The 20189-nt window shown below is 56.8% G+C and overlaps 1 protein-coding gene across 1 annotated transcript in view; it reads left to right on the top strand.

The window, feature by feature from the left end:
* CCDC12 (coiled-coil domain containing 12) overlaps positions 1 to 19695 on the top strand; it is a 38247-nt gene extending 18552 nt beyond the window's left edge. The window contains exons 2-7 of the mRNA XM_043443013.1: positions 9614 to 9681; positions 15403 to 15482; positions 16316 to 16377; positions 16603 to 16637; positions 17648 to 17724; positions 17821 to 19695. Of these exons, the coding sequence (XP_043298948.1) occupies positions 9614 to 9681; positions 15403 to 15482; positions 16316 to 16377; positions 16603 to 16637; positions 17648 to 17724; positions 17821 to 17909 (411 nt within the window). The 3' untranslated portion in view covers positions 17910 to 19695. The remainder of the gene's footprint in view (positions 1 to 9613; positions 9682 to 15402; positions 15483 to 16315; positions 16378 to 16602; positions 16638 to 17647; positions 17725 to 17820) is intronic.
* The last annotated feature ends 494 nt before the right edge of the window (positions 19696 to 20189 follow it).

The raw sequence follows: 20189 nt of genomic DNA, 5'->3' as shown, positions 1-20189 counted from the left end.
TGAGAAAGGCCATTAAACCCTGACTGGGCTGGGTCGGGCCTGAGGGCTACCTATGGTTTCCTGCTTTCCAGCTGGGGCAGGTGAAGGTCAGGAGAGTCTGCTCAGGGCGAGAGTACAGCCTAGACAGGGAGCTGCAGGCAGCTGGGCTCCTCCGGTCACTTACGTTTTTAAGTCATTTCGTTCGTAAGTTATTTGACAACAGAAGAAAAGGACACGGAGGAAGCGCTGCCCACAGCCTTGTTGTGGACCTCCTGCATCAGGTGTCGCCAGGGCTTCGCTCACGCTCACGTGCGTGGCTCCACGCCCCCCGTGTCCTGTCCTCACGGTGCTGCCTGTCAGGTCGCTACTCCGGTGACCGCTCTGGCGGGGGGCGCGAGCCGCTGGCCTGCCTCCCTGCGCCCAGCAGGTCACAGCCTCCCCCGGGCCCCCCTGCTCCGTATCATGGGGGACACAGCGGGGAGCACCCCTGTGTCCGTCGCCCTTCTGTCTCCTGTGGTGCTTTCCTGGGACTGGAGTTCCTGGCCTAGAAACGGCCATACCTGGGGCTCCTCGAGGTTTGGTTGCATTCCCCATAGGTGACACCAGGAAGGGATGTCCGCGCTGTGATGTGAGGCAGAGTGACGTTAGACGCCAGGGAGACCCCCCGTGTGTTTGAGGTGGGCAGGAGGAGGGTCAGAGCCGAGGTTCTGTGGAGACCGCAGGCTGGAGGCCCACCTACCCTTGGGGCGCCGGCAAGCCGGAGCAGCAGGACTCTGGGTGAGTTCACATTAACATCACCGGCCTCTGACTTTCTTAGCTGTGAGACGAGAAAGCAGTGTTGACCTCACTGTGTTTTTATGCTGATGAATTAAATAATGTTATTTCCATTCATTGAATAGTCAGTTGCCTGGCATCCCGTTACAACTGTTAGGAGATACAGTACAACAGAAGTGAAGAACAGCTGGGTCCCGCCCTCCGCAGAGCTCACCTGCTATTGGGAAGTCTTCTAATGTTATGTGGAACCTCGTTATTTTTGAACCTTCCTACCCTCTTAGGAAGTGGGCAAGGTTGGGATTTTTTGCCCTCATCCTCCAGGAAAGAAGAGGTGCAGATAATTGGCAGAAGGGAAGGTAGGACAGATGGCTAAGGGGTGAACAAGCAGATGTGTTGGTGGAAGGAACTGTGTACACAGCCCCTGGGAACCAGCTTCCAGTTATCTGTCTGTCTGTCTCAAACTGACGGAAAGACCTTGGGGTCCGACACGCACAGTGACCTGTGTTAGGTGTCACCAAGCCTCAGACCCTGCATCCGTGGAGGCAAGGATAGTGATGCCTGGTGCGTGAGCGCGGTTTGGCAGCCCAGACCACGTGGGGAGGAGAGTCTTGTCTGTCAGGGGGTGAATTAACTTGTGCCTCCTGCCTCTCCCTGCCCCCCACCCCGGTTGCCCATTCATTCATTCTGCACTGTCACCTGCTGCCATGTGTCAGGTGCCGGGAAACAGTGATGGGCAAGCCTCTCGAAGCTTAATCTAGGAAGACAGATGACAGGCAAAATCTCAAATAAGCAAATCAAGGTAAAATCAAATGTCTGGGACAGTTATCACTAGATGGCCTGCCTGGGAAGAACGCCCTTCTGCTAAAAAGGGGTGTAACCTTCAGCCTGCACACAGCCGGGGGGAAAGTGCCGCAACCCACCAACCGTCTTCCAGCTGCCATGGAGCTCTGTGGTGGATGCAGAAAGAGGTTTCTGTGGGGAAGCCTCACAGATGTGGTGTCTGCTGTCCCAGCCTGGGGCCCCTGAGGGAATCAGACAGGTCATTCTTCATTCGAGTCTCAATTTTCAAAACAAACAGTTGGTCACTTACGGAAACTTGGCAGAAAATAAAGAAGCACCATCAGAAAAGGATACCGAGGGCTCAGGGGAGGGGATGGTGGCGGGGAAAGGAGAGGGTCCGCCTGGTTCTCCAGGCCCCACCGCTGATGGAGGGCAGGGCTCAGGACAGCACAGGATGTCAGCGGTTCTCTCCCACACGGGGTGTCATGTAGGGTCATGCGCCAGATGGTGGACCCCAAGTTAGCGCCTTTAATCCTCAAACACCCTGGGACAGAACACCAGCCCCACTTTAACAGGGCAGGGAGCCGAGGCTCGGAGCGGTCCTGCAGGTGCCCACGGTCTCACCACCAGTAAGCGGTGGAGAGTGATTTTCCGGCCGCTGGTCTGCCAGTCCTGCCGCCCGGCTTCCTGCAGACCACAGTGTGTCCGTGCTCCAGGGGCCCGGGCAGGACTTGGGAGCCTTGCCTCACTGCGCAGGGGAGCTGTCCAGGCTGGCCTGTGTGAAGGAGAGGGGACTGGTCTTTGCTCTGCCCTCAGGGTCACCTCCCGACGGCTTTCCTGCAGGGGACGTGGGGGCGGGGGAGAGTGCTTGTTAACCCTCTGCACACTCAGGGTGCTCGTTGTCCCCTCTGCTGCCCTCCTCCCGACCCCGATCCCACTCAGCCTTTAAAGTACAAGAAAAGTGGGGGGCTTCCCTGTGGTCCAGTGGTTGAGATTCCACACTTACACTGCAGGGGACACAGGTTCGATCCCTGGTTCAGGAACTAAGATCCCAAATGCCACAGGGCCAAAAAAAAAAACAAAACAAGAGAGAAAGAAAGGTGGTACTTCCTTTGGCAAGCCTCCTCAGTCACCTCAGATGCCACCCAAGGAATCCCCCGTGACCTTTCCTTTCCTCCTCTGAGTCACCACTCCTGCTGAGAATCTGAAGAGCTGTGGATTCTTCCTCTGGAAAAATGAACCTTTGCACATCTGGCCTGCATGTGTGTCTGATCATGGAATCCTGTCCATGGACCCAGGCTGAGTGTCCACACTGGTCTGTGAACAGTAGGTACCTACCGGTTCTTTTTTTTTCTTCTTGGCCCTCAGTGTGGAGTGCCTAGCAGAAGGCTCCAGTCAGTATTTCTTGACTAGTAGGCTGCTGGACAAAGGGCTGTATAGTCAAGGCTATGGTCTTCCCAGTTGTCACGTATGGTTGTGAGAGGTGGACCGTAAAGAAGGCAGAACACCAAAGAATTGATGCCTTTGAACTATGGGGCTGGAAAAGAGTTCTAAAAGTCTCTTGGACAGCAAGGAGATCAAACCAGTCAATCCTAAAGGAAATCAGTCCTGAATATTCACTGGGAGGACTGATGCTGAAGCTGAAGCTCCAGTATTTTGGTCATCTGATGCGAACAGATGCCTCATTAGAAAAGTCCCTGATGCTGGGAAAGATTGAGGGCAGAAGAGGGTGTCAGAGGGTGAGATGGCTGGACGGCATCCCCGATGCAATGAACATGAACTTGGGCAAACTCCGGGAGATGGTGATAGACAGGGAGGCCTGGCGTGCTGCAGCCCACGGGGTCACAAAGAGTTGGACACGGCTGGGTGACTAAACAACAAGAGACTGCTGGAGGACATGCCGCCTCCTTTGAGCATGACTAGTTCCCCGTTTGCACTTGTGACCCGAATAGGACCAATTGGCTTGGGGCCACCTCCCCACGCTTCTCTGCCACATGCAGGATGTCAGCAGTTGTCCAGGGCGAGGCCGTGTGCTGGAACCTCAGCCTGTGTCGGCGCCGGCCATCGTCAGAGTCCAGGCATCGGGCCTCAACCCTAGACATCCTGAAAGCCACCGCACCCTTTCTCTTTGTCCCCTCAGCCCTGGCGCCGTTTTTGTCTCAGGCGCCTTCATTCTCCCGGTGAGTCCCGGTCAGGATCTCAGTCGTCTCTGAGTCCTCCGGCTTCAGGCACCCCCTTGTTCTGTTCCCCCGGCCCTGACCTAGTTCCGGGCTCTTATCTGCAGCCTTATCTCCCGCTCCCTTTCTGTCCTCCCAGCCCTCCGCTCCCTGCAGCTTTGTTCTCTCCGATCACAAGCCTTTGGGGAATGTCCGCACCCTTGAGAGCCTGGGCGGCTCTGGGGCCGTTAGTCCCCACCCTCCCCTGCTGACCTCTGATTCCTGGTGGAGCTCTGAGCCCAGGGGAACGGGAGGCCGGCCTCCCCCCTTGCAGGTTGTCTGACCCGCCTTCTGACGTGTTTGTGAAGCAGACATTTTAATGCTCTCGGGACTGCAGAGAAGGCCTGGTGGAGACAGTGAAAGTGAACACTCCTCATGACCTCTGCAGGTGCCAGCAGTCTGGGCCTGTGGCCTCGTGGCTTCTCCGCAGCCCTTCCCTTCCTGCCCTTGGGGTCTGCCCGTCTTATCACCCAAGCTGCAGGCCTTCCTCTTTCTTCCCTGATCATTTCTTTCTTATAACAGAGCCATGATGTTGGTGTGATCGTCATACTTTTCATAGATGAGGAAGTCCAGACCAGAGAGATTGAATGACTTGCCCAAGGTCACACAGCAAGGTGTCAGCCCATGAGCTGTGCCTTCTGTAGGCAGTGTCAGGCCCAAGGGTACAGGTAGGTAAGACAAGCATCTGCCTTCAGGGATCTCCCCGTCTCCTGGGCAGACAGTGGGCACACCGGCCAGGTGGTCCTAGCAGCAGACTGAGTGCCAGGGCCCAGAGTCAGGGCCCCTGCAGCCCACGAGGATCACTGCCCACAAGGCTCAGACCCTCCCCTGCCCACCCATTCCCCCATCTCTGGGCAGTAGAGGGCCGTGCAGCGTCTGTATCCAGGCATGGTGGCTCTTATCATGGCCTCCTCGGGATGAGTCAGGCTCTGGGTGACTGCCCTACCCCCAAGTGCCCTTGGCACACCGCTCCTGCTGCAGCTGCCCCTGACAGGAAGTCCCTGCCCCCCCACCCCCCGACCAGGGTGCCCTGGCTCTGAAGATGTGTGGCAGGGTGGTGCTGTGGAACATGCCGCATTCACCCTCCACATTGTCAGTCCCCTCCTGCTCCCCGCTCCTGGCATCTGGGTCCGTCTCTCTGTGACTTTTCCCTACCCTGGGCCAAGCTGGGGCTGGAACGGCTCAAACCTGAGCCACTTTCCCCTCTTCTTAGGGGACTAAGGTTTGCAGCCTGTTTTCTTTCTCCCTTTCAAATTTATCTGCACCACATGCCGTGTAGGATCTTAGTCCCTCTATCAGCGATGTCCCCCAAATTAAAAACAGTCACCCTCACAAAGCACCAAGTCTGAACATAGCCCCAAATTGATAAATCTCCAGCTTGTCTAATAAGGAAAGAGAAAAAACACAAATTATCAGTATCAGTGGATATCACCACCGATCCTGCAGACATTTAAAGGATAATAAGAGGATATTATAAGTGACTTTGGCCAGTAATTTCAGCATGAATGGAAATTTCCTTGATAGACACTATATAAGATTGACTCAAGAAGAAAGAGGAAATGTAATGAGCCTCTTACCTAAAACCTCACAAAGGAAAGCTTCAGGCCAAGATGAATTCTTATCATATGTTTAAAGTAGAAATAACACCAATCTTGCACAACACTAATTTTATTTGTAAAAGTGTTATTCCTGGTGAAAGGATTTCAAGCGTTATGAAACAGGTTAGTCAGGCTCTGTCTGGGGCAGGGCTGTTTTTGAGAACCCCTGAAGTCCTGCCTCCATGGCGCCTTCCTCCTGTGGGCTCTGAGGAGGGTGAGAGCGGGGATGGGGCTTCCGTGTGGAAACCTGGGCTGGGGTCAGAAATGTGGGGCACCTCCAGGAGCGGATGGGTGGACTGTGGGGAGGACCCCAGTCCAGGCCAGTCCCCGCCCTGCAGCCACCCGTGTTATAAGAATTTGGCTCTTCTGGAGTTGGTGAGGAGAGTAAGTTGGCAAAGAGTTCATGAAGGTGATCTAGTCTCAGTTCGAGGCTATGCCTGGAGGGGGTCCGGGAGACAGCCCCTCACCAAGAGGGGCTTGAGGAAGGGGGCCGATGATGAGTAGGAATGACCACAGCCCTGTGTCCCGGGCCCAGAGGAGTGGCAGAGCCCGGTCGCCTCAGAAGGCGGCCTTGAGGAGGTGGCCTTTGAGCTGGCATCTAGACTGGCCAGAGGGTGGGCCTTCTTTGCGGTTATCAGAATGGACAGGACTTGAGACGAAGGGTCCAGGGTGTGGACGGGCTGCAGGGAGTGGGCTGGGCCTGGGGAGGCTGCGAGGGGAATGCTGTTGTCCGGAGCTTGTCTGGAGGGAGAGCACAGGCTCCATCCATGTGGACGGACGAGGCGCAGAGGGAGGCGGGGGAGGGGGGCTAGGAAGACGAGCAGAGAACGCAGCAGGCCGCCGTGTTCTCCAGAGCGCAGCGGGGTCGCTGTGGGCTTGGCTGCGGTGGGGACCGTGGGTGCGGGGTAGGACATGGGGTTGGATGGAGGGGGAAGGGTGGGAATTTGGGGAAGGTGTGTGTCAGAGAGGCTAGGCAGTGAGTTGGATTTAAGGGCCTGGGGGCTGGTGAGGAGTCTCTAGATCCCCTGGGATGCCCCGGGCCGTCTGCCTGCACACCCTCGGGTGTCCTCCAGGGCGTGGACATAGGCCCAGGCTGGCTGTGACTGGTCTAATCGCGCATGGCCAGATCTGATCCGCCGGGGGGAGCGTGGCAGAAGTGACTGAGGCCAGAGCTGTTTTTAGAAACTAAGTGCCTCTCCCATCTCCTTGGCAGGAATGCAGGGCTGGGTTCAGGAAGACCTCGATCCAGACCCACAGCCAGTGCTGACACGTTCTGTGACCCTGCGCCAATCTTTCCTTTCCCTAATGGCCATTTGTCAGCTTCCCCCGTGGGTTGAATTGAGGACTTAAAAGGCGGCGGCCCTATGAGTGCTTCAGTTCTGAGGGTCTTCGAGAGTCTCCCAGGCTGAGTGGACCATGAGGCTGGTCGGTGCCTCCTATCACCTTGCCAAGTGCTGCCTTGTGAGCCAGGCCAGGGTCTCCCCGAAGCCATTCCCTTGTCATAGACGCTCACTGTGCTACCCGAGTTGCCTTTGAGTGGGCGACTGCAGCACACCTTTGTGTGGCCTGTTCACTTGTTCACCCGCTTCCACCACCGCCCCCCAACACACGTGGGTACCATTCCTGAGTCCCTGCCCTCACACAGCATCCCTGACTAGAGGAGGCTTCCTTGACCTCCGTAGCCTGCACCACTGCCGCAGCCGCCCACCAGACTGCAGGGCATTTTCTGTAAATGTCATTTAGATCGTTGGGTGTTCTCTCACTTATTAATGAGTAACTTGGCCTTTGCCGAGACACTCGAGCGTCTCTGGGACCCCAGGAGGGTGGTGACAGACATGCTGCTGAGTTTATTCTTGCTCGGGGGCTGGGAAGCGGGCATGGGGTTTGCAAAGGACTGGCTCCCAAAGGCTGTTCCCACAGCGCCCCAACCTCTGCCCCCAGCTGGCCCAGGTTAACAGAGCCCGCGGGGAAAGAAGCCTTGCTAGGGGCTTGGGGAAAGCTGAGCCTTTGCTGTTCTCTCACCTCTGTCCTTGCTGTCCGGGGGTATGTGTGTCCCCATCACCTCCTTCCCTGAGGCAGGACCTCCGGCCATCTGGGAGTCCATTGGCTGGCAACTAGGAAGGAGTTTGAGTGTCCTGGCTTCTGGCTTGTGTGCGTGTGTTCTAAGTCTCTTTCAATCGTGTCCGACTCTTTGCAGCCCTTTGGACTGTAGGCTGCCAGCCTCCGCTGGCTTGTGTAATCACTAGCATTTGTCAGGGAGGGGTGTCCGCAGGCGGGAAGCCACATGGGGAGCCCTGTCTTCTGTCTTAGTTGGGAGATCTGCTCTCCCATCTCTTCGGCCATCACCAAACCTGCTTCTGCCTCGTCAGCAGGCTCCTGGGAGAGGCTTCTGGTCCTTCCACCTGTAGTTCCTTCCCCCCCAAGTCTCCTCTGGCTCCCGTTGCCTAAGAACACTGGCCAGAGCCCTGTGTGACCGCCCCCACCTGCCTTGACAACCTTACCTTCATGTATCTGCTCCAATCACCTGTGTGTTCTTCAGAACACACCCACTCAAGCTCAAGCTCAAGCTAGGTCCCCTGTGGGAATGCCCTTCCTGCTCCTATCTCCCCATCGTATGACACCTGCATTCTGCCCACCCCTCGGTAGGAAGGTAGGAAGCCCCCCGCCCCCCAACCCCACAGACCCATGTTGACCTCACTCATGTAGCTGCTGCCATTCATTCCTGCCGCCTCCTCCCCAGGAGATTGAGCCACCTGGGTTGAGAGCCAGGTGTTCACGTTGCAGAAACCTTTCTCCGGTCCAGACCTCCCAGCCGGGGTTGGTGGCGCAGGCTGGTGGCTCCCAGGGTCTCCACGACAAACACTGGCAGGAAGTGACTCATAATGCAAGTGCCACCCTCAGGGAGGCCGTTGTCAGTAGCATAAACAAACTTCTAGGAGAGGTGACCCAAGCAGCTATTTTACTTAGACTTTATATGTTCTTCCCTCCCGCAGCAGGTTCCCCGTCGCAGGGGCTTCCAGTTGTCTCCTTGGAACATGCTCCAGCGAGTCAAAGGCAGATCACGGCTAGTAATCAAGGGCACAAGGACTCCCTCTGGAGGGCCAGCCCTGGCGAGCAGGGACACCCCACTCAGGGCTGTGTCCCAGGGCCTCTCAGGACAGGCACTCGGGGCGGGGGCCCGCGTATGCGAGAGCATGCTCTGTGTTCACTTGTCTGCGGGCAGGTCTGATCCAGCTGCCATGGTCATGTGGTAAGGAAGGAAGCCCAGGAAGATATTTCCTGCTGCAGGTAGAAACAGCATGGGGGTGACTTTCTGCCGTGGCCCTCGGTGTACCTGGAGAACAAGCGTATTCCATCACGGTTGAGATGAACATGGCTTCTCTAGACCTGCAGAGAGGTTGGGGAGGATGGTGGTGTGGGGGAAGGCAGTCCAGGCATGCCAAGGAAGATAAAAGAACCAGATTTAGGAATTTCCCTGGTGGGCCCGTGGCTGAGACTCCATGCTCCCAAGGCAGGGGTCCAGGTTCAACCCCTGGTCAGAGAACTAGATCCCACATGCTGCAACCAAGAGTTCACATGCATGCCATGGCAAAGATGGAAGATCCCGTGTGCTGCAACTAAGACTTGTCACAGCCAAATAAGTACTTTTTTTAAAGAACCAGATTTGGAAGAAATTGTTCCCATGGAAAGTTCAAATCAGTTCCCCGCCTCTCTGCCCCCCTTAATACATTGCAAGAATGAACTTGTACAAACCTGGTCCTAACTTGAGTGATGCTTCTCCTGCAGGGAGCCAGATCGGTATCTCTGGAGAAGCCTCTGGCCTGGAGGGGTTTCAGGAGGCCTGAGCTTTTGTCCTGCCCTGGCTCCCGGTGACTCATCTTTGCTCTGTCCCTCCTGACTCCTGAGGGTGGCTCTATCCAGACCCGTGAGGGTGGCTGGTGGCCTGCCAGCGTGGGCACTCCTTGACCCTGACCAGCATCATCTTTCAGCACCCACGACCTTCCAGCTCTTCCTGCACATGCACGCTGAGGGCTACCCTGGGTCTGGGCCTGGGCTGGGATCAGGGGCTTTAAATTCTCCTGGGGGAGCTGAGTGGTGGAAGGGCGGCTCCAGCATGGTGCCTGTCAGCTACAGCAGGCGTGGGCTTGGCTGGAACCACAGGCTGGTCCTCTCCAGGCCGCCCTGTTCTCTGTTAGCTGCCTGGGCAGTGTGGACTGGAAGGAGGGGTGTTCATCTGAGCAGCGGTTTCTCTCTCTTGCTTTGCAGGACAAGGAAGATGGGGAGCCAAGCACCAAGCAGCTCAGAGAAGGGGAGGAGGAAGGTGAGAAGCACAGGTAAGGCCTGCACTCAGCTCTCCTCCCGGACCTGTCGGCTTCCACATCGTCCCGGCGGCGTTCGGTCTCTGTCCTGTTGCTGCCTCTCCACCCCATGGCCCCCTTGTTCAGCCAGGACGGTCTTACTGTCGGAACCTTTTCTGCACCCTTGCCCTCACTGGCTATCTGACTTTCAGCCACCGGCTGTTTTTTTAGCCACCAGATCCCTCACGTTATGTCTCCTCACTTCTAAAATACTTGGGGTGACATGGTTCTACAGCAACCCCAGAATCAGGTCCAGACTCTCCTTGGGGTGTCAAGCTCTGCTTCAGCCATCAGCCTGGGTTCCTGCTCACTGTGAGGACTGGATCTTCTTTTTTTCCCCTTAATATTGGTTTATTGGGCTGCACTGGGTCCTAGTTGCGGTATATGGGATCTAGAGCCCCATGACCAGGGATTGAACCCTGGGCCCTGTGCATTGGGAGTGCAGAGTCTCAACTGCTGGACCACCAGGGAAGTCCCCGCGACTGAGGCCCTGAGAAAGCTTATCCCGGTGAGCTGTGCTTTGAGGGGGTGCAGCAGGAGGGGAGGGGTGCCCCCCAGAGAAAGCTGGGCCGGTGACTTCCTGACGCCGCAGCCTGCCCCGGCCTCCTCCGCCGGGGTGAGTGGAACCCTCCCCGGGGACCGGCGCCTCCTCTGCGCCTTTGCGTTCAGGCGCCGATCTCAGACGAGATGGGGCCTTTTCAAGCCCACAGGGGTGCATGTGTGTCTGCACGTGTGTGACTTCACACTTTGCAAAGTGTGTTCACACCGTCCTCATGGAAGCCCTGTGGGGTTCTCGCCACCTCCCTTGTTTTCAGAGGTGGCGACGGCCCCGCGCTGAGGAGGCTGGTGACGCTCCGTGCTGGTGCAGGGACCCTGGTCACCCCAGCTCTGGGCTCCGTGGTTTCTCGTTGGGCCTCAGCCCCCCAGCACGTTGTGCACCCCTCGCTGGTGACAGAGACGAAGGCCAGGTCGTTGCTTTTTTTTTTTGCCAAGTGACCACAGGCTCGGGGGCTTGGCAGTGGGTGCCCGCGCAGTTTCCCCGTTTCTGTGGTAACTGCTGAGAGACCCTTTGGTTTCCTTCTGGTTTGTCCTCAGGGTTTTGATTGCTGGTTGGAGCCTGAGTCATTTCTCAGATTCGGTCGTCTACCCAGACACAGTGCAGGGTCAGGGGTGGCGGCTGAGGAAATGGGAAAGTCCAGTAGGACTAGAGGCAGGCACCCCAGTGCCTCACCCCTCACCGGCCTTGCTGGGAAATCACCCACCTTCCTCTCTGCCCGTGCTCCGGCCCATCTGTCCACGGAGACCTTTTTGAAATCGTGGCTGTTTTAGTTCCTTTGGCTTTCCTTATAAATTTGAGAGTCAGCTTGTTAACATCTACTTGAAAAGCTTGCTGAAGGTGGCAGAGTAAATCGTGACCGAGGGGGACAGTGACACATTGTGGAAACTGGGAGGGGAAGGGGGTGCTTTTTGGATGAGGTGCCCTGCCCCCCGTTGTCTTAACCCAGTCCCGAGTGGCCCTGTCTGTGGGTATTTCAGAGAGGGTGGGAGGGACACACTGTCTCATGTCAGTTCCTCTTAAAATTTCAGACTGTCGTCATCATCTAAGCATATGTGTCTATTATTGCCTACTTATTAAGAATAATGATAAGCTAATATAAATAAATAAAAAGTTTGCTAGAGTTTCAGTTTGTATTACATGGAATCTATAGCTCAGAATATCTTGAAAACATTTTTTTTTCTTACTCTCTTCAGGATAAATCCAGCCCCATTCCCCTACAACCAAATCCCCATTTAGTGAGAGTCTGTTCCCCAAAGGCCAACAAGGTGCTATATGAAGGAAAGACATGTTCCCACCCCCAGGAGGACCCCCGCTTCTCCTCTGGGCTGGGTCTTGCCTCTCCCAGCCCTCCTTCCCCTGTGCTTACCGCCTAGAGAAGAGGTGATCTGGCAGCCCTGGAAACCTGGCCACAGAAAGGGACACTCATGTCAGTTGCTTGTGTTTTTCGTAAGCCCTCAGTCACTTCCTCCTGATGGCAAGTCGGCTGGTGTGTGCCGTGGAGGTATGTCGAGGGTAGGGCTTATGGCCGACAGGCATGGCCACCCAGGCAGGTGGGGGGAAACGGGTGGCGTTGCACACTCCGTTGGGCACAGGGCAGGGGAGCGTGTCCTGTTGAGTGTCTGAACAAGCCAGCCCTAAACCCTCAGCCCCCACAGCCCTGGCTTAAGATCGTGGTCAGCACCCAGCCAGAGTAGTCACCGCTCAGGGATGGCGGTTCACCCTGGGTGAGCATCATGTACCACAGAAGGAACTAGGCCACTCGCCTTCCCTCTTGGGGATGGAAAACCGGTTCTCCAACTCCCGTGTGGAGAAAGGTCCCAGCCCAGCTGAGGCCCGGCCCAGCTCTGGCCCAGTGCCCGAGCCCTTTAGGCTGGTCAGTGCCAGGCCTTCTCCCATCCGCCAGTTGGGTCCCCAGGGTGGTGGCTCTGCACCAGGGCGTCTCACAGACCAGTGACGTGAGCTTGATTCGGCAGACATTGCTCCGCTGAGTAGTGTGGCAACGGGGCAGTGAGGACCAGAGCGGCCCCCTCCCACAGCCCCCGAGTGACGTCGTCCCGCCCCAGGACTCGCTGGGAGGCACATAGGAGGCTGTTCTCTGGCTGGCCCCCCACTGGCCCGCCCTGCCCCTTGGTGTGTGACGGGCACACCCCTGCCACGCTGTGGGCCGCTTGCCACCTGCGTGGGCAGTACTTCGAGAAGCCTCTGTAGGCCGTGCATGTGTCTGCAGGGATGTTCGTTCCCATCTGCCTTCGGGACAGTCTGCCTTTGTCCCATCCTGGCAGGCAGAGAGCACTCAGGATTTGGGAGGGGGCTTCCAGGGCAGCAGGGGAGCTCCTGGGAGGGCTGACCCCTGCTCTGCAGGGCACCGCTCTGTCCAGTGTTGATGTCCACAGTCCGTGTCATCTACAACCTCAAGAGAAACAATATCCTTGATTTTCCTATGGAGCCCAGTGAAAGCATGAGCCTTCCCATCCTGTCTCAGAAGCATCAGAGCTGGGACTTGGGCCCAGGCTGGTGGCTCAGATGGTAAAGAATTTGCTTACAATGAGGGAGACTCGGGTTCGATCTGTGGGTCAGGAAGATCCCCTGAAGAAGGGAGCAGCTACCCTCAGCATTCTTGTCTGGAAAATCCCATGGACAGAGGAGCCTGGCGGGCTACAGTCCATGGCATCGCAAAGAGTTGGACACGACTAAGTGACTTTCACTCTTTCACTTCCACAGTGTTCGTAGAATAGGGCTCTTTTCACCCCCTTCCCTGAGCAGCTACTTCATTCTAAAATGGGGGTTACAAAAAATTTCTAAAAACGTGAAATTGGAGTAGCAGAACCAACGTGTGGCTCTAGTGGCCTCCAGAAGAGTGAATTTCCCACCCCCACTTTTTTTTTTTTTTAATTTAAGTTGCAGAAGGCGGGAATTCAACCTTGGTCCTTTGTTAGAAAGGCTAGACCCTAGAGCAGCACCAAGTGCCCTGTGAACTCTGTCCAGAGACTTTCGCCATTTGGCAGTAATCGGGGTGGGGCGGGAGGAGCAGTTAATTGGACATCAGTGTGGGTCAGTCTCCTCATTAGCGCTCAGCTGAGTGAATCAGGGCTTGAACCGTGCTCCACCCAGCAGGCCTCCTTGTTTACAAGTGTGGAAATCGGAGCTCAGGATGGGGTAGTCCCACAGAGACTGGGCCCCAGGTGTTCTTGACTGCGTGACCAGTGCTCAGCTCTAGGGGAGGACAGGGAACAGTGGGTGGCTCGGCTGCTGGGCGGGTGGTCACGGAGCGGCCAGCCCACCGGCTGATGCTGCTCTTGCCTGTTGCCACTGGCCCCTCCCTGTCCCCCGCTGTGTCCCCATCATACCAGCCGGTCTTCTGAAGCCTGGGCACCAGGGGGTGCTGGGGGTGTGGGTGCTGTGAGCTTGGGGTTCAGCTCCCACCAGACTCTCCTCTCTCCTCATCTCAGGACCCTGGACCGTGGAGCCAGTTTCTGAGAGCGGCAGGGGTTTTTTTATTCTCACTAATCCCTGCAGTTTTCTTCCCACACCCAGTTTCTCTTCTGCTTTTCTCCCCACCCTGTTATAAATGAAAGCCAGCGTTACCGATCCTGCCCCACTTTCTCCCCCAGTGTTTCAGTGACCTGGCATTTACCTCCCGGCCTGAGGCAGGCATCAGGGGATGGGGTTCAGGGCGGTGTCCCTGCTCCATAGAGAAGGCAGACCTTGGGGGTAGGCAGCAGGCTTCTTCCACACCAGCCTGACTGGTACGGCCCCAGGACATGGGGGTTTAGCCAAGTCCCGGGACTGCAGGCCGTGGGGGCTCTGGCAGAGGGCAAATGAGGCTGGTGAACAGGGGACTGATTTGGCGTCACAAAAGCCCCGAGTTGAGACCATGCCCCTTGCTGATTTGTGTAGCCACACACACCTTCTGGACTCCTTCACTTGAGCTTGCCTGTGCCGCAGCTGGAGAAACCAACCACATTTCCCTGGCACGGACACAGGGTCCCCAGATGAGAGACTGCAGGAGGCCTCCTGTTGGGGAAATGTTCCCAGGACTTCCAAGGGGCCAGCAGAGCAGGGAGGGCTCAGAAGAGCTCGTGGGGAAGAAGGACCCACATCTAGTCCCATCTGGCTGACAGGTTGCGGGGGGCACTTCTGCCTCCCCCAGGGCGTGGCGGGTCTGGCCCAGTGTCTCTGTCGTGCTTTTATTAAACAGCAGCTCCCAGGACCTCTCTCTCTCTCTGCTGCCCTGTGGAGTTAGCCGAGGGCCCGGCCCATGTGCGGGCTGCTGTGTGTGGAGGTTGGCATCGGATGAGCTGCTGGGCCAGGGAGGCCTCCGGGGAGCATTTGGTACAGCCCGCCCTGCCCGAGGAGATGCGAGGAAAACAACTCCGCGGGCGGTGGCCAATCCCAGTGTGCGATTCTGGCTCCTCGTGGCCGCTCCCTCTTCATAGAGGTCACGGGGTCGGCCCTGCTAGATTTGCAAGCCCGCGTGCAGGAGCGAGGTGTGTGAACTTCTCATGGCCGTCCAGGCGGATCGTGGTTTTCCCGGCCTTGCACACTGCCGTGCCTGTTCCCTCAGCCCTGGCTGGCCACTCCCGGCACACCAGACCCTTGCCACATGCGTCTGAGGCTCCGGGGCATGAAGACTGTGAGTAGGAAGCGGGCTTGGGGAACCAGTGGGTGACCACTGGTTTCCCTTTTAGGAGTACCTCAGCCCAAGAGCTCTGGTCAGTCCTTGGAGTCGTAGCTTCCCTGTCTCATGATGCAACCACTGCTGTGTGACCCTCTAAAACTGGTGCAAACTCTCTGACCCTCAGTTCCCACAGCTGTCCAGTGGAGACAGTGCTGGAGAGACAGAGTGAATGCTCTCCAGGTACCCCTGGCCCCAGCTCTGTTCGAGTACCTACATTGCACGGCGGGCTTTGGGAGAGCATGCAGCCCGGCTGCTAACGGGAAGATGAGAGGCTGAGGCTCAGAGATGCTTCTATCTCCATGCTGTCCGCCTGTCCCAGGTCATCTGCAGAGAGAGCAAAGTAGGGAAGTAACCAGCTCCTGTGTCTTCATCTCATGCCAGCCTGCAAGTGTAAGAGATGAACGAGACTGTGTCCCGCACGCACTTTACTTCCTCTCTGCTTGTTCTCGCTGCCCTTTAGGGAACTCAGGCTGCGGAACTATGTCCCAGAGGATGAGGACCTGAAGAAGAGGAGGGTGCCCCAGGCCAAGCCAGTTGCGGGTAGGTGGGCTCTATGGCCCTGTCGGCTGCCTCCTCCTTGGCAGGCGTCACTCTCTCCTGGAGAATAACTGGCAGTGCCTGGGCTGGATGCTGGGCCTCCGGGACCCTCCATCACCGTCTCACAGCGGATGGACAAGTAGCAGCAGTCAGGGCACTGAAGCGGCCTGTCACGCCTGCTTCGCCCTGCTCACACCCTGCCTTGCAGGCGGACATGGCCCTGGGCCCTTGGACAGCAGGAACAGGAGGATGGGTCCTCTGGGCCCTTGGAGGGTCAGAGAGACCCTGAAGAGGGGCTGACCGTCCAGGTTCCTGGAGAGCAGTGGGCAGGCAGACACCCGCCCAGCTCTGGGGGTGGCAGCGCTGGGGCACAGACGATGGGGAGAGGTGTCCTTGCTGATGGGCTGAGGGGCCTGGCCCAGTCACCCCTGGATGGGGTGCGTCTGGCCAGCTGCAGCCTGTCCACAGCCATCCACGCGGGGGATGCTGGGTGCTTCTTATGATGCAGATCCATGACTCTGGCTCAGTTTTTATTCTTTGATTTTTAATTTTAATAATTAATAAGTACACTTATCCTATAAAAGAATAAAGTGTTAGCTACTCAGCCACACACACACCCCCAGCCTGCTTCCCCATCTCCTTGGGCCCTGAGAGCACAAATCTAATCCTCCAGAGCTGCCTTGGCAAGGTCTTTGCCTCTAGGGAGTTAGGGGCTGAGGGGAGAGGCAGGGGCGAGAAAGCTCAGGCCCCCCCGGGGACCTGCGGCTGCAGTTGGCCACATCAGGGAGTGGTGGCTGGTTTCCGACCGGCATCCGTTGGTGTCTTGCGCCCTCTAGTGGAAGAGAAGGTGAAGGAGCAGCTGGAGGCCGCCAAGCCAGAGCCGGTCATCGAGGAGGTGGTGAGTGCCTGGCGGTGGCCCTGTCCTCCTCTGCTGCTTCTGCGGGTCCTTTTCTCCTTCCCACCTGCTCTCCTCACTCATCCTTCCTTCTCCTCACTTCTTCCTTCCCTTTCTACCTCCCTGCTTCCCTTCAGCCCTCTCCTCCCCTTCCTCCCCTCTTCCTACCTCTGTCCCCCGTCTTCTCCTGAGCCCCTCCGGCGCTGACACGTGTCTGCTCCCTCCCAGGACCTGGCCAACCTCGCACCCCGGAAGCCGGATTGGTGAGTGTTGCCCGTGTGGGACCAGTGTAGACTGACTGGGATGTTCTTGGTGTCCGGCATGGGCTTGCAGCTGGAGGCAGGCAGTGGAGACAGACAGCCGTGGGGTATAATTACGGTCTGACGTTTGTGCTGAGAAGGATGTAAGTGGAGAATGAGGGGCGTGGCGGGGCATGGACCCCTGACGGTGGGGCGGGGCTCTGGCAGAGGGGCTTCAGCAGTCCCCTCCAAAAAGTCCCTTCCGAAAGAATGAGGGCCCTCCGCGCCTCAGAGAGCTCCACCTGAACAAGGCTGACCTTTGTCCTCAGGGAGCTACAAGGTGGAGGCAAGATGGCGGGGAGGGCAGGTGTAGGCTTTGCCCCACTTCTGCCACCAGCTAGCCTGTCCCCCTTCGATCCCGGTTCCCTCTTCTGTGAAATGGGAATCTTCACTGTCCTGGCGGCCCTGTGACTAGGCTGAGAAGAAGGTCTCACGAGGGCTGGGTGTTCACCTTGGGCCAGAGGTACCGGCCCCCCCTCGTCTGGCTTGCAGTTCTGTCTACTGCAGCACCAGCTGAAGGTGTTCTAATTTGATGAGACAAAGGATGGGGCGCGTGTGCTCGGAAACCCCAAACCAGGGGGAAGAGGCTGTGTGTGCATGTGTGGAAGTTCCTGGGGGTGAGGGGAACTGGGGCCAGGGGCGGAGCAGGACCCCCAGCAGGCCAGGGCACGTCACTCCCTGACAGAGACCAAGGGGAACAGACCGAGGGGGGCCCTGGGAACCATCTGGCCTGCACGCCTTGGCTCAGCCCCCTGGATTGGGCGCGTCGTGGTGCTAGCCCCTGCCTCCCTGGGGCTGCGACGGGTGGCTGCTGCTGGGGTTTGGAGGATACAGAAAGGGAGACAGAGGGGCACCCTGACCTCGGGCACACTACTGTGGTTCCTAATGCCAGAGGGGCTGTCGGAGGTGAGGGAGCCCCAGGGCCACACCGGGCCAGCCTTCAGCCTCCGCCTCTTCCCGCCTCCCTGCTCCAGGGACCTCAAGAGAGATGTGGCCAAGAAACTGGAGAAGCTGGAGAAACGGACCCAGAGGGCCATCGCTGAGCTGATCCGTAAGTGCGGGGCCCGGCACGGCGGGGTTCCCTGCCCTCTGGGTGGCGGCGCTGGCACGTGCCCCTCTCCTCGCCTCCTGTCTGCCCCCCATCCAGGTGAGAGGCTGAAGGGCCAGGAGGAGAACCTGGCCTCTGCAGTGGCCACCACCGCCGCCTCCGAGCAAGAGGCCTGTGACTCCGACTGAGCCGTGCCCTGGCCCCTCACCCGCTACCAGGCCTGTCTTACAGGAGGATGGTCTTGGGCTGGACTTGCCATCACCTCCAGTTTGCCTTCAGAACTGACTCCCTGCCTCGCAGTCTGAGCCCCACCCATCCCACTGGGGGGTGAGGTCAGCTCCTTGTCTCCTGAAGGGCCCCCTGCTGAGTGGGGGCAGAGGCTACAACAGCCCTGTGGGCACGCTGTATCTGTGCTTGTTCTATGTATTTTGAGCTTCTTTTTCTATCTGGAAATAGAAACACTCTGACCCCTGTGTGTGGCAGAAGACCGTCTGAATACTGGGGATGTTTTGAGTTTGGGCCCCAAGGCAGGGCAGCTGCAGAGGTGATGCTTACTGTGAGGAGGCCCTGTATTGGGCCGAGTGTGTTGAGGTTGGAGGGGTGGGGAAGGCCTAGGCCTGACCTTCCGACATCTAGGTCCTGGCCCAGTCCTTGGTTAGCGGTCATCATCTCAAAGCCCTCGGGTGACAGCTATAGACCTCACGGTAATCTGTGGGACACCTTGGAGAGGTTCTCGCTGTGGTCCTCTGTAGACCCCCTGACAGTGAGAGAGAGAGCGAGGAGACTGGGCCCCTGACAGGGGTGCGCTGCATCCAGGCAAGCCTCAACTCCGGGCTGCCACAGATTCGAGTCCGCGGCACCGTTCATTCACATCCACTTAGCCCCAGAAAGCTCTCTTCCCCTTTCACCCGTCAGAGCTGGACTCTGGCTTCCCCGGAACACGGCCCCTTCATGGGGAAGGGTGGCCCATTCTGCTCACCTCCAGGATATTGTAGCCTGGATGTCAAAGTGGCCTTGGATCCTGGGCCCCCGGCTTTAGAACCATGAGCCTCCCATATGGAGCTTACTGTCCAGAATGACCGGCTGACCACAAGGCTGACTCCAGGTACCTATGACCATTTAATTTACTTCATCTCCTCCAGGATGGTAACACTCTTGAGTTTCCTTCTGGATTTCCCCTTGAACCTCCTGCCCCAGTCATGGGTCACATCCCAGTGTATTCCGCCCTCTAGTTTCCAGAAACACAGTGGCCTGGCTCTGGTGGACGGTGCTGAGGAGTCGGGTGATGGAGGGCAATGAACGTGTGCACACAGACCGCCACACTCATACAATAAAGCAGACGCTTGAACGTACAATGACACAACTCTTCTAAGAAGGTAATTCTTAGGAAAGGAGCAGAAAGTCGCAGCTGTAAGTAAGGGCCGAAGTGGTAGGTGGCTGACAAGGCCAGGACTGATTCCCCCCACAAGGGACAGGGATCGGACATGCCCCCCAGGTGTCAGGGCTGGAGACAGGCTCCCTCTGCATAGTCAGGAGTCTTGAGCTGTTTCCCTTCCTAGGCATAAAGGATGAAAAGATGCTCACACCTCCTGGGATTGCAGTTGGAAGCAGGATGTTTGTCTGTGGCAATGTAGGATTCAGACACCTCAAGTAGACCCCTGCTTGGCAACCTGTAGGTAGGGAGAAGGAAAAGCAGAAACTGTACTCATGAGGGGTCCTCAGAAATGACAAAATGCTTGAGAAAATCCAATCAATGCCATAAAGAATGGCTAACAACCCAAGGAGTGGGAGAATTTCTGCTGGAAGAAAGTAAAGCAGTCACATCCTGACAGGCTTTGAAATGAGCATTTGTTTCATCACCAGAGAGATCAAAGAGGGGCTGACCCCCCTCACAACTCAAGCACAGGGATTTGTTATAAAAAAAACAACTGATGAGAAATCTTGAAAATAAAGAATGTTTATTAAAATAGGAAACTCACTGAATGAGTTGAATGATAATTTATAGTCGAAGAAGGGATTAATAAATCAGAATTAAAGCTGAAGATCCAAAAGGTGGCAGAGAGAGAAATAAAGAATGCTTAGAGAAGCATCACACACGCAGAATGAGTGATCCAAAAGTGAAAGCAGGGGAAATTGTGACCAAGCCTTGGAAGTGATATTCCTCCACAGTCTGTTTGTTAGAAACAAGTCACTCCATCCAGCCCACTCAGAGGGAGAAGATTTAGATTACACCTCGAGGTGGAATCTTTAAGAATTTGAGGGTGTATTTTAAAACCAGCACATACCTGGACACAGTGTAATAAATTGTCAGAACGAAAAGACCAAGAAACAATCTTGAAATTAGAGACTATATCATCTTGCAAAGAGCAAGCCCACAGCAGATGTCTCAACCACAGCCAGTGTTAATGGAATGGTACCTTCTAATGTCAGTGTTAACAGACAAAGATAATTGTTGAAAATTCTGTACC

This window comes from Cervus canadensis, chromosome 22, assembly GCF_019320065.1.
Source record: "Cervus canadensis isolate Bull #8, Minnesota chromosome 22, ASM1932006v1, whole genome shotgun sequence".
Classification (NCBI taxonomy): Eukaryota; Metazoa; Chordata; class Mammalia; order Artiodactyla; family Cervidae; genus Cervus; species Cervus canadensis.
Note: the sequence above shows the minus strand (reverse complement) of the source record. Positions and strands in the feature narration are given on the sequence as shown.